At 40.1% G+C, this 14,137-nt stretch overlaps 1 protein-coding gene across 4 annotated transcripts in view; it reads right to left on the bottom strand.

The window, feature by feature from the left end:
- Nucleotides 1-14,137, bottom strand: part of BBS4 (Bardet-Biedl syndrome 4) — a 61,752-nt gene that overhangs the window by 15,217 nt on the left and 32,398 nt on the right. For all 4 annotated transcript variants that reach the window (XM_058542019.1, XM_058542020.1, XM_058542017.1 and 1 more), the window contains exons 3-6: nt 8,663-8,742; nt 5,528-5,591; nt 4,227-4,338; nt 2,677-2,749 (exon numbers count right to left, since the gene is read on the bottom strand). In XM_058542019.1, the coding sequence (XP_058398002.1) occupies nt 2,677-2,749; nt 4,227-4,338; nt 5,528-5,591; nt 8,663-8,742 (329 nt within the window). The remainder of the gene's footprint in view (nt 1-2,676; nt 2,750-4,226; nt 4,339-5,527; nt 5,592-8,662; nt 8,743-14,137) is intronic.

The following is a 14,137-nucleotide window of genomic DNA, read 5'->3' as shown; positions in this document are numbered from 1 at the left end:
GTGAATGACCACCTCTACTGGTGCCAATGGAATGGTTATCCCAAGTTGAGTAATACCAAATGAGCTCCTTCAACCAAATGGATGGATTAACAGACACTCTCCATTCCCACTGTGACCCTGAGCATTCCTGTTTCACTTCTTCCCTATCTCCCTCTGTGAGCTCTTTTCCTCTTCAGCTCGGCCTTTCAAAACTTTTTTGTCCAGGGTTCCATCTTCAGCCCACTGCAGAGTGATCTCATCCAATTTCATGGTTTTCATCATCACCTTTATGCTGTTGACTCCAAAATGTGTATCTCTAGTCCAGAACACCTGAGTTTCAGATTTCTATATCCAGCCATGCATTGGACACATCTCAATTTAAATATCCTACCAGAAGCTAAAACTCATCGTGTCCATAATCTTCTGAAAGACAGGATTTAACTCTGATTTGTTATCATCGCCCTTTCCCAAAACTTGCTTCTCTTCCTTCCTGTATTTCCTATTCTAGCCTATTGTCCCATAATCCACCAATCCATCTCTGCATCTCCAGGGTATAGCCCAGTGCCTGGCACATAGTAGACATTCATTTATTGAAAGAATGACTAGATGAATGAAAGAGTAAATGAATTTCCCTTTATCTGCAGCTTCACTTTGGTCTTTAGCTATGAAATACTCAGTGGCATCAAGACTTAAACATCTCAATCTTCAGACCTATAGAAGAAAAGTTACTGACAAATTGAACACACTTCAAAAACAAGAGTGCCATAAGAACTGCAGAGAGGGGCCGGCCCGGTGGCCTAGCGGTTAAGTATGCGCGCTCTGCTGTGGAGGCCCAGGGTTCGTGGGTTCGGATTCCCGGCGCACACCAACGCACCACTTATTGGGCCATGCTATGGCGGCGTCCCATATAAAGTGGAGGAAGATGAGCACGGATGTTAGCCCAGGGCCAATCTTCCTCAGCAAAACGAGGAGGATTGGCATCGGATGTTAGCTCAGGGCTAGTCTTCCTCAGAAAAGAAAAAAAAAAAACTCCAGAGAAAATGAATGCTAGCTATCTGTACTAATCCATCTAATCCTTCACTTACAGATATGTCTTTCCAAGAATCATCAGCTATTTGAAAAAAACCAACAGCATAAGAAAGAAGAACCAAAATGAAGAGGGAAGAAAAAGATAATTCTGGAAAGCAGAACAGAACTTCAAAAGTCAGAGACATGGAGAGGCTACTTGCAAGAAGAGAAAAGACAAAGTTCTTGGAAATTAAAAATATATTTACTGAAATACAAAATACTGAATGGGGCCGGTCCCATGGCTTAGCGGTTAAGTGCGCGTGCTCCGCTACTGGCGGCCCGGGTTCGGATCCCGGGCGTGCACCGATGCACCGCTTCTCCGGCCGTGCTGAGGCGACATCCCACATACAACAACTAGAAGGATGTGCGACTATGACATACAACTATCTATTGAGGCTTTGGGGAAAAAAAAAAGGAGGAGTATTGGCAATAGATGTTAGCTCAGAGCTGGTTTTCCTCAGCAAAAAGAGGAGGATTAGCACGGATGTTAGCTCAGGGCTGATCTTCCTCACAAAAAAATAAAAAAATAAAATACTGAATGGATAGGCTAAATAACAGAATGTGAATAGCTAAAAACAAAAATGATGATCTGGAAGATAAGATTAAGGAAATGTCCCTGAATGTACAGCAAAAAGACAAGAAGGTGGAAAACAGCAGAGGCAAATTAAGACATATAGAGAACAGGTACAGAACACATCTAATAGAGTGGAAACCAGTGTGGCAGATGCTACTAGTTAATATCCACTCTCTTCGTTTTCTTTACTAACAGAACTCTAATTTTGTTCATAATGGCAATGTATCCAACTTAAAAACTACATTTCCCAGCATTCTTTACAAAGGGGTAGTTAATATGACATAAGCAGAAGTCTGTTGGGGATTTCTGGAAAAGTTACACTTTCCTAATATGGGGCTATGTCTTTTTGTAGCTTCCTGTTTCTCCCTGCCTAGAATGATGATGTGATGTTGGAGCTGCAGCAGACATCTTGTAACCATGAAGAAAAATCAGCCTTGACATCCTTGGACCACCAAATCAATGTCAGCAACTACTTACCTGGACTTCTTATTTCATGAGAAAACAAATAAACCAATAATTTGTAAAGCTAACGTTTAGTCAAATTTTTTGTTGCCATTACACACAATCCCTAACTGATACAAGGAGACAATGGAGGGAGAACAAATAATCAAAGAACTACTCAAAGAAAATTTCCCTGACCCAAACAAAGGCAAGGGTCTTCAGAGGGAACAAGCCAACTGAGTGTCCACAGATGAGGGGGGAAAAAAGAAAAGAAACACATCTAGACAGCTATTACTGACATTTCAGAACTCCAATGATACACAGAAAATCTTCAAAGCTTCTAGAGAGGAAAGTGGGGTAAACAACAAGAATCAGACTGGCAACAGACTGCTCCTCAGCAACACTGCTGCCAGAAACAAGCAGCACTGTCTGCTAAGTTATGAGGAAACATGATTTTCGGTCTTATACCTAACCAAATCATCAGTCAGATGTGAGGATAAAATAAAGACATTTTTGTCACGTTAGAATTCAATAATAATAACAAAAGACAGCCATGTGAGACATGGACCCATTACCATGTTACTAACAACAAGGAACTTCAAGTTCCTACTTACCCAATCCTTCTGGTTAAGTTTAGCTGCTTCATTATATACTTCAATGGCAGCTTTATGTTTTCCCAAAAGAAATCTGAGGAAGAAATACATTTTCTGTAATTATTAACTCAAAGCTTTTACAAGACTAACTCCACTAGTCCCGCATTTGACTCATATTCCATCAAGCAGAGAATTCTGGAAGCCTCTTCCCTATGAGCTGGTTTGGCCAGTGAGGCTGCTCTATACCAACAGCAGAAGCTCTCTTGGTAGTGACTGCACTGGTAGCTGTTCCAGGGCCTTGGTCCCATTCTATACCAATTTTAGTGCAAGTCTTCTGTAATTTATTTTCTGCAATGTACTACAAATGTAGACCAAAAAAGAAACAAGCTAAATCATATACCATGTTAGGCAAAAGCTGCCATCATTTATCATCATCATTATTAGGCACATGCCGTTCTCTCCCAAGCCTAAGAGACTTCTTTCCTTGATACTGGACCATGATTCTGGAGAGCCAGGGGAAAACTGGGCTCTATGCAAAGACAGTGCAGCTATGAATGACAATGTAGGTAAGAAAGTGGGGATGGGAACCTCATGGAACACTTTACTACCCTGGTGTAGTAAAGCTATTAGTGTACCTAATGCTTATAAAGACTGGTGGCTGCTTACATCCAGGAACCTTCAGGGCATTTGTTCAACAAACTCTTACTAAAAACCTACTGTGTCAAGCATTATGCTAAGTGTTGGAACAGTATATGAGAAAAATTCCACGGGTTGCCAATGAGGTTAGGGGACTGGAGGGCACAAGATGTCACTACGGACAGTCCCCAACTTAACGATGGTTCGACTTAAGACTTTTCGACATTACAATGGTGCAAAAGCAATATGCATTCACTAGAAACCATATTTCGAATTCTGAATTTTGATCTTTTCCCAGGCTAGTGATATGCGGTACGATACCCTCGTGATGCGGGACAGCGGCAGCGAGCTGCAGCTCCCAGTCAGCCACGTGATCACGAGGGGAAACAACCGACAGGCTTACAACCATTCTGTCCCCATACAACCATTCTGTTTTTCACTTTAAGTACAGTATACAGTAAACTACATGAGATATTCAACACTTGATTATAAAATAGGCTTTGTGTGAGATGCTTTTGCCAAACTGTAGGCTAATGTAAATGTTCTGGGCATGTTTAAGGTAGGCTAGGCTAGGCTATGATGTTTGGTAGGTTAAGTGTATTAAATGCATTTTCGACTTTTGATATTTTCAACTTACAATGGGTTTATTGGGACATAACCCCATCATAAGTCGAGGAAGATCTGTATTTATATGATAAACAGTATCAGTGTTCCCCTATCAAACTAGGATATACAGTATTTGAAATACTCAGTTCCTTTATACTAGTTATCTCATTTTCTCAAATTTCAAAATAAATCCATACTCTTCAAAGTGAATCCCATTATACCTATTAAGCAACTCTCCCTCTATGTGTCAGGTTGATCAGGCTGCGATGAAAATGCACTTTACATTTTTCTCAGTAGTACCCCAGGGCCTCTAGGCTGCTGATACTCACAAAGATCTGGCCACCTGCTTGAGGTTATCAGCACACTGAGGGCTGAGAATAGCACACGTCTGGAAGAGTTCTAGGGATTCTTGGATATTTCCTTCCAGGCGAAATATCAATGCTGCCAAGAAACAGAAAATAAAATGACATTCTGGGAAGAATGGAGCCTGGTAGCAGAAAAACTGGAGAAGAGGGAGGTGGGAAATCATATCAAAGAAATCCTTGGGTAATTATATCTTTAATACAATCAGATATGGCTTCAGATGGACTGAAACAAGTAGCAAAGTAGTTGACAAGATAAAATCTTTTTTAACAAGTATCTCAAACCTACCTACTCCACCACTCCCAGCATCCACACACAGATAATCCGATGCCTTGCAAATTATCCCACAAATTCTTCATAATAAGAACATTCTTGGGCTTCCCTATCAGATGCTTTATTTATCATGATAATTCAGACTTCTACCTGATAGTTTTCAGAGTACATCCAAATTGGGCAAGTGCAATCAATACCCCAAGTCCAACAAGGAGATTCCAGCAAAGTACACACTAATATTTCAGGCTTTGTTTTCAGTATAGCAACCACTCAGAATCAGTAACTTTTCCTAGGCCTAAGTTTTCAGAAGAATTTACATACTTAAGTATTATGAGGCACTGAAAGTCTGTAACTTGTGATACTGGTAATAAAAGAACATTTTTTTGCCATGTCCTAGATGTGTCAATGTCTTACCAATTACGTCAAAAAATTATATATTAATCTGAAGACTACAAATGCAATGAGTGATAAACAAAACCATTCATTTACACCAAAGAGTCAAAAAGAAAGTTCCTGGAAAAACTAAGGATGCTACTTTTGTCACTAAAGGGTAAGATTTCAGTAAGTGGTTCCTATATTTGGTTTCTGATGAATTTCACTTATTCTCTGCTTTATCCTATATACCTCTAGCTTCTCCCCTTCATCCTGACTCACCTTACAAAAGCCTGACTGCACAAAACCCTTCCAAAACCTTCCTCTGGGCCTGAAACTATTGCATGAGGCAGGGACCCTAACATCCATTCTGAAAAACACTAGCCAGAAACTAGAAAAGGGGTGAAGGATAGGAGAAAATTTTTTTTAACAGAACTAGTCATTTCTGAGGTTAAATCCAGCACAAGAATTATGTTCCAACTTCAAAAAACAAGAATACTGAATAAGATCTTTGTGGAACATTTACTTGAATTTAAGTATTTCAAAAATTGCTTGCTCTTTTTCCAGAACCTAGGTAAAGTGTGCATATCTCTAGCAAGAAGAGAAGAAATATACGGCTTACCTTGGACATAAATAGCATATTCACATAACCCCTGAGTCTCCTGAAGCTGTTCTTTGATAACAGCCTGAAAGAGGAAGAAAAAAACTGAGTAGTGGTTAAGTGTCTTGAAGTGTTTTTAAAAAAAGGTAGACATGGGGGCCGGTCCGGTGGTGCAGCGGTTAAGTTCACATGTTTCACTTCAGCGGCCTGGGGTTCCCCGGTTCAGATCCTGGACGTGGGCCTACTCACTGCTCATCAAGCCATGCTGAGGTGGCATCCCACATAGAGGAACTAGAAGGACCTACAACTAGGATATACAATTACGTACTGGGGGCTTTGGGGAAAAAAAAGAAAAAAAGAGACTGGGACTGGCCCAGTGGCCCAGCGGTTAAGTGCGTGCGCTCCGCTTCAGCAGCCCAGGGTTTGCAGGTCTGGATCCCAGGCGTGCACCGATGCACCGCTTGTCAGGCCATGCTGAGGAGGTGTCCCATGTAAAGTAGAGGAAGATGGGCACAGATGTTAGCTCAGGGCCAATCTTCCTCAGCAAAAAGAGGAGGACTGGCATCAGATATTAGCTCAGGGCTAGTCTTCCTCACAAAAAAAAAAGAAAGAAAGAAAGAAAAAAGAGGAAGATTGGCAACAGATGTTAGCTCAGGACCAACCTTCCTCAAAAAAAAAAGAAAAGGTAGACATGGACAAGGAGCATATGTAAGAAATCTAGGATACTAATAATGAATAAAGTAGTTCATTCGAAATTGTTTTTTGGTGAGGACGATCAGCCCTGAGCTAACATCCGATGCCAATCCTCCTCTTTTTGCTCAGGAAGATTGGCCCTGGCTAACATCCATGCCCATCTTCCTCTACTTTATACGGGATGCCGCCACAGCATGGCTTGATAAGCAGTGTGTTGGTCTGCGCCCGGGATCCAAACCTGCAAACCCTGGGCCACCAAAGCGGAGCACACGAACTTAACTACGCCGCCACTGGCTGGCCCTGGAATTTTTTTTTAATCTCAACTCTCATTATGATTACTAATTCTCGAACAAGGGTCAGCAAACTTCAGCCCACAGGCCACAACCGACCCACACAGCCTATTTTTTTTTTTTTTTTTTGGTGAGCAAGACCAGCCCTGGGCTAACATCTGTTGCCAATCTGCCTCTTTTTGTTGAGGAAGATTGGCTCTGAGCTAACAGCTGTGCCCATCTTCCTCTATCTTGTATGTGGGACGCCACCACAGCATGGTTTGATGTGTGGTGTGTTGGTCCACGCCTGGGATTCAAACCTGTGAACCCTGGGCTGCTGAAGCGGAGCGTGCGAACTTAACCACTACATCACCAGGCCGGCCCCCACATAGCCTATTTTTGTACAGCTCTCAAGCTAAAAGTGGTTTTTATATTTTAAAGGGTGATAAAAAAATAAGAGAAGATAAAGAATATGAGACAGAGACTGTATGTGGCCTCTCAAGCCTAAAGTATTTACCATCCGGCCCCTTATAGAAAAAGTTTGCTAACCCCTATCTAGAATCTACCTAGGCAAGCTAAGAAAAATCTGAAAAGATTCCCAAGCACCATTGTAGATGCTAGGGGCTCGCTGATGTGCAAAACACAGGCTCTACCTTCTACTATGATGGGCTAAGCCCAGGGTGTTATATGACCTCAGAGGACAAGCACCTGATTCTAACTTGGAGACAGGGAAGGCTTTTCAGAGTAAACAGTTTCAAATCTTCTGTTGGCAAGGGGTGAAGAAGCTGAGGTGGCCAAGAGAGTCAGAGAGAGAAGGACCTTTGAATGCCATGCTAAAAAGGTTGAGAGCAATGGGAAAATCTTGGTAAGTTTTAAGCAGCAAGTAACCTGATTCTATTTGTGCTAGAAAAATCATTTTTTTGCAGCAATGTTGAAAACAGATGGAAAGGAGGCAAGATTAGAGGCAAGGTTGGTATAAGAACTCTTGTGGTAATTTAAATAAAAATGATGGGATTAACTAAGACATGGAGAGGGGAAAAGTGGACAATTTCAAGAGACAGTAAGAGAAAGCTCTCCGGAATTTGATGATTATCTGTATTCTATTAGGGAAAGTGGGTCAGGGGATTCTGACAGACAGCTAGGGGAACGATAGTATCTATCCCTGAGACAGGGAACAGGAGCAGGAATACATTTGGAAGGAAGCAGATAAATTCGGCTACAGACAAGTTGAATTTGAAATGCCTGTGAAGCATTAAGTATCAGATTGGTCTGAAGATCCCCAAGAAGTGTGTGGAATGAGCAGAGAAAGGGCTCAAGGACAGGACCTAGGAACAGCCCCAAATGATAATAAATAAGCAGTGGAAGAGAAGCCAAAAATACAAAACAGAGAAAGTGGTCAAAAAAGGAAAAGGGAAACAAGAAAAGGATAATATCAGAGAAGGAAAGAAAGAAACCTTTCAGGATCCATACTAGTACTCCTACTAAACATTGCTAGTTCTGGCATTGCTGTAGGTACACGTGCCACAGGTATAAATTAAAAACCACAACCTTAGAAGCATTACAAAGCTCTGAATACCAAAAAGACAATACCAAGGATTTATTTTGAACGTTAATACTCCTGTCTGCCAGCAAGTATGTAACATATATAGTATGTTACCAAAGAGACAAACAGACAGGTTCAGAGAAAAGGAAATACAAATGATTACTAAATATACAAATGATGATTAAGTTCACCATAATAAGAGAATTATAAAATAAAACTCAGTGAAATACCATTTTTCACCTATCCAGGGATCAAAAAGTTAAATAGTAAGCTGTGATAAACATCTGCCCTGCTCCATGAGACCAACAAGTCCCAGAGAGTGGCTGCTCCTTCAACCTAGTCTTGAAATAAGAAGACACATGGAACACACCTGAACCTGACCCAGAGCCTGTAGTCAAACCCAGCCAACCCACAGCCAATCTGAAGGCCCATGAGCAATAAATACATGTCTGTTGTTGGAGGCCACTGAAATTTTGAGGTTGTTAAGCAGCATTATCACAGCAAAAGCTAACCAATACACAAAGTATGGGGAAAGAGGAATTCCATACATTATTAGTGGGATATAAACTGCCACAAACTCTGTGTGATAGACACTGTCAGTTGCCTAACCAAAGCCTGCTTCTCATTTTCTCCATCATTGCAATCTCTCACCTTGCATGCTTCATAATCCTTCCGGATATAGTGAAGATGTATCAACCAGTTCTGCTTCTCCAAAATAGGAAACTCTGGAGCTGGGTAGCATATTTTGACAAAACAAATAACACAGGCATTGTTAGATTTTCTCCTTTAGCATTGTCCTCATGCCTAAACTATCCACAAGCATATTGCAATTATTACATTAAATTCTTCATGCTGCTGATCCTAAGAATGTAGTATATCAAAAATGTATAGATCATTAAACTAAAACATACTTGTCCTACTATTACACATTGAATATATGCTTCTCTTTGGTTTTTATGGCTTATAATGTCAGTTTCTCAAATGATGACTTAGCCTGAAAAAAAAATAAAATCATTCTTTGTCTCTTCTCCTCTCTCTCTCTCCTTGGTTATAGAAGGTGAATAAGAAGACTTTCTAAAGGATATTTCAGGAACATTACTAACAAAATCTATATAACATAGTTAATGTCACATCTGATAGATCAGAGGACCAAAAACAGTTAAACACAATCTTAGCAATAGCTCAAATTGAAACATTATACTGTTGCCCAGGAATGAGAAGTGAACAATGAAAAAAAATCTATTTGAATGATTGAAAATGATTTATGATAGAGAAACCATGAGTTACTATCCCTTTGAATTCAGAAGTTTAGGATACACATAAAAATTCATTAAGAAATTACTTTTCTATGGTAACAAGGAGATGGATTCACACCAACCTCAGAACAGTGGTGACCTCAAGGAAGGGAGAGGGAGGAATGGGATTAGGAAAAGACAAAAAAAAGACTTCAACTCTTTATTTCTCAAAAAAATAAAAAGCTCTAAAGTATACAAGGCTAAATGTTTTTATTTATTAAATCTGGCCAGTGAGTACATGGGTGTTTGTATTTTTTTAACGCACTTTAATATATATTTGAGATATTCCTTGATTTTTAAAAATGTAAAAGAAAGGGCACAGCAGGGGAAGAGAGGGAAATGATTTGTAATCATTATGTTCTAGAACCTTAGGAGATACATCAACAGCAAATCTAAGACTTATATGTCCATAATAAGACAGGAAGGGAAAAAAGCTTACTGTGACCTAGAGTTAACGTTGCCAGAACACAAAAATTAAAGAGTAATGCTGCTTACTGCTTCCCAAGAATAGGAAATATCAATGGAATTTGTAAGATGAAATTATGACAAAAAGTATGGATATGATTTTACATGCCAGAAGAAAGGAAAAAAAAGATAAAATGTTAAGCAATTGACTCATCTTCCAATTACCCACATCCTCTGAGTGGCACACCACTCTTCTTCTAGTTAGCAAGAGCCTATTTGATATTCTTCAATGACTTTTGTTTCCTTCCTTCTCTTTCCCTAGGCCCAATCAATCACCATATCTTAGCCATTCATGTTTTGCCTAACCACTTCCAGAATTAAGTTTCCTACTAAAGGCCATACAAATCACCAAGTTTAAAGATCTATGTGTATGTTTGTGTGTGTGTGCGCACGTGCACGTACGCACACACGTGCATGTAAAGTGGGTAAAGAAATGCACCATAATATTTCTGGGACAAGTGGTATACTGAGTAATCTTGGACCAAGTCTCAATTGTATGCTTACCGCTCTGTCACCTACCCTCTAAAGTGAAAGGAGTAACAGAGAAGGAGACACTGAAACCTTTGAGTTTACAATATCACTAAGTATCATTGCTTCTACTGCCTAAAAGACAAAATTTATAAAATGCAAACTTGAGTCTTGCCTATTATTAAATTCTCACAATAAAAGACACGTCATTTTTTGTATTCCCTGGGTGAAGAAGAATGGAGAAAAAAATGTTCAATTCGTAAGGCAGCTTAAGGGCCCAGAGGCTCATGAAATGGAGCCCCAGGGATTAGAAGAAGGGAAGGCACCACCAAATCCAAGCACTTAAAGGTCACTTCACACTCCTGAAGATGTACTTTGTCTAAAAGTTAAAAGAAATTTAGCTTCATCAAAGACTTTAGAAATCATTTCAGTGCCCCATAATTATCCTATTACTAACTGTGTGATCTTGGGAAATTTAGAGTTTCCTCATCTATAAAATAGAGACTCATTCATTCATTCAACAAATATTCACTGAATGCCTGCCATGTGCCAGGCACTGTTCAAGGCACTGGGGATACAAAAGTGAACAAAACCGATCTCCTGCTTTCAGGGAGCTTATAATCAGTATGGGGGTAGGGGAGATGGGATACCTTAGAAATCCCCAGAGTCTATGATTTCTGAATTTACAGTTAGGATTTTACTTGTAAACGTGTAAGTTGAATTTCTTGAATTCCAAATCACCTTTCACTCCAATTCCCCCTACAAACAGGGATACTGGTTCTTATATGCTTTCACAAGTATTATAAGAATTGCCTATTTGAAAGATCCTCTAAAAAAGATAGGCATGTAAGTGCAAAGTAGAGCCTCCTCTACTTTACAGCACAGCAAGGTGGTCATCTCAGATGGAGCCTATATTACCACAGAGGTCAGGTGGCCAGCTGATGAGATGAAGACAAGGTAATGCCCTTCAGCTGGTTGTAAAAGACCTTATTCCCACACTGCCTCTCCCACCATCATTGATGAAGACAAGATGAAGCCTCTCAACTGGTTGTAAAAAGACCTTGTTCACATCCCCAGCTCCCACACTGCCCCTTCACCATCACCAAGCAGAGAGGGCAGAAGGCTGGCAACCTGGCAACAATACTCCCATGGCCCTTCTCTTCTCCCACCCCCATTCTACTCTTTTGTGACATCTCTTCTCTTTCTTTCCCCCTCTAAGGATACCCTAGACTTACATCTTAAACAATTCCATAACCGAATAAACATGATATCGCAAGAATTCTTCTCCCCTGTAATGTGCCCTAGGTGCTAAATTCTCTTAGGAATGGCCATAACTCAAACCTTCACATTAAACTTTGATTAATGCTAGGGTATAGCACCCTGGATATATGAAGGCTGAGCAGAAAATTACTGTGCTTTTAGTTTTTAGTTGAAACATTTTCTAAAATGACTAAAGCTTTTCTATGTACACTATAAATGAACCCTTCTTCAGTAAAGGATCTCTTCCAGGACCAGCAGACATGCAGCAGATAGAATTTTTATATGTAGAATTCCAATCTTGATTCAGTACCAGCCTTTATGGGACCTAGAGCAAGTTATTTAACTTCTCTGGGACTCTATTTTTTCCCCCTATAATTTTCACTGGAAAATTACAAAAAATCTGAAAGTGGTCATTCGATAAATGTTAATATCCTCATGTTATAAGAGGAATTTTAACACTTTTCTACGTCAATATATTATTTGGGACATCAAAAGATATAACAATGTAGACATTTTTATCATTTATTATCAGTTTGAGCTCTATATCAGTCAGCTCTAACAACGAAACATGGAAACCACTTGAGGATTTGAAAGAGAGGGACTTCAATGCAGTGAAAAGTGATGGAAGAAATGAGAGGCCCAACAGGGAACAGTGAGACAAATCAGAGGTTAGCAAGGGAGCAAAAAGCCACTACCACCTCTAGGCTGGAGGGAAAAAAGGGAGGAAATATGTTGCTACCAGTATCCAAGGCTGAAGTTACCTGGAGGAAGCTGAAAACAAGATGGCCTGACTGGCAGAAGTAACAAGAGGTGCTTCTAGAGACCACCCCATTCCTCCAACTTCCCCAAACAGAGAGAAAGAGGGGAAAGCACTGGCTCCTCCTTCTTCCTGCCCTCCAATCTCCTGCCAATTCCTCCCACTTGCTAATCCAGCCAGAAACTGCTGACACAGGAGCCTGGGAAAGAATGAAGCCCACAAGAGTCAGCTCCTCACAATATACAGCACAGAGAAGAAGTGTGAGGAATGGATGGGAGGGCTAACAGGCTCAGGATCAGCAGAAACATCAACTCTGTTCATAAATATAAATGATGATGGAGGAGGAGGAGGAGACTGGACTGAATCAGTACTCACTCAAGGATACATGCTACAAGCTGGCTTTTTTTTACTATTATTATTAAATTGCTTGCTAACTAACCTGCTTGCTTCTCATGAGCTTAAAATGGGATGAGGAAGAAAGAACAAGTCATATAAAAGATCAATTATGGTTTTACTACATATCCTAGATTATTTAAAACTATTTTACTAACAAAACAATAATTATATTTTATCATTTTTAGGGGGACATGGGTGTGTGTATCCCCCCACATGTATAGCAGTGTCCCCTTAACTAGAGGTTTCACTTTCCATGGTTTCAGTTATCTGGGGTCAACTGTGGTCTGAAAATATTAAATGGAAAATTCCAGGAATAAACAATTCTTAAGTTTTAAATCATGCACCATTCTGAATAACGAGATGAAATCTTGCACCATCCAGCTCAGTCCCACCCAGGACGTGAATCATCCCTTTGACTAGCATACCCACGCTGTATACACCACCCTCCCTTTAGTCACTTAGTAGCCGTTTCAGTTATCAAATGGACTGTCACAGTATCACAGTCCTTATGTTCAAGTAACCCATATTGTACTTAATAATGGCCCCAAAGCACAAGAGTAGTGATGCTGGCAATTCAGATATGCCAAAGAGAAGCCATAACATGCTTCCTTTAAGTAAAAAGGTGAAAGTTCTTGACCTAATAAGGAGAGAAAAAAAATCATATGCTGAGGTTGCTAAGATCAACAGTAACTTTTATTACAGTATACTGTTATAATTGGTCTATTTTATTATTAGTTATTGTTAATCTCTTACTATCCTAACCTATAAATTAAACTTTATCAGAGGTTTGTAGGTGTGGGAGATCAAAATTTGGCCACCCTGAAATATATCTCTTTACCTTGATTGTTTTCTCTGAAGGACATTTGACCTCCCCCACTAACTGCCTAAAGAATTTGACATGGTGGCTCCTTCCTGGAACAGATCTTCCATCTGATGGCTGTAATATAATGTAAAATAGATGTTACAATAGGAAAGGCACCAACAAGCCCATCTTATCAGAAATTCTGTCTCTCTGGCCACATTCTCTGGATGGCCCTGCGAGGAGTTGCCAGACAAACATTTACATTTATAAGGGAAATCTCCATTTGTAAAGGTATCTCTCTCTCTGTCTTGGGAAGAGGGGGGATGAGCTCATTTCTAGTGACTTATCAATGTGGAAGGTGATGACTTAAATCTGCATAATAACCTTACTCTTGTTTACAGTGCTTTAATGGTAATCTCCTGTAATTGACTCCCCCACCCCCAAAATCCTCCTTTGTCATTGGCTGAAAATGATATTTAAGACGAGAATTTCTGCTATTGTGTTGAGAAACGCAGTGTCCCTGCTTTCTCCCATGTATACATGTTATTAAACTTGGTATTATTTTCTCCTGCTAACCTGTCTTGTTGATTATTTGGCCAGCCAGAAGAACCTTAAGGGAAAGGGCAGAGGGAGATTCTCCCTCTCCCCCGACATAGGTATAGGAAAAAACATAGTACATATGG

The sequence above is a fragment of the Diceros bicornis genome, chromosome 5, assembly GCF_020826845.1.
Source record: "Diceros bicornis minor isolate mBicDic1 chromosome 5, mDicBic1.mat.cur, whole genome shotgun sequence".
Taxonomy (NCBI): Eukaryota; Metazoa; Chordata; class Mammalia; order Perissodactyla; family Rhinocerotidae; genus Diceros; species Diceros bicornis.
The sequence above is the reverse complement of the archived record's forward strand: the minus strand, read 5'-3'. Positions and strand labels throughout refer to the sequence as shown.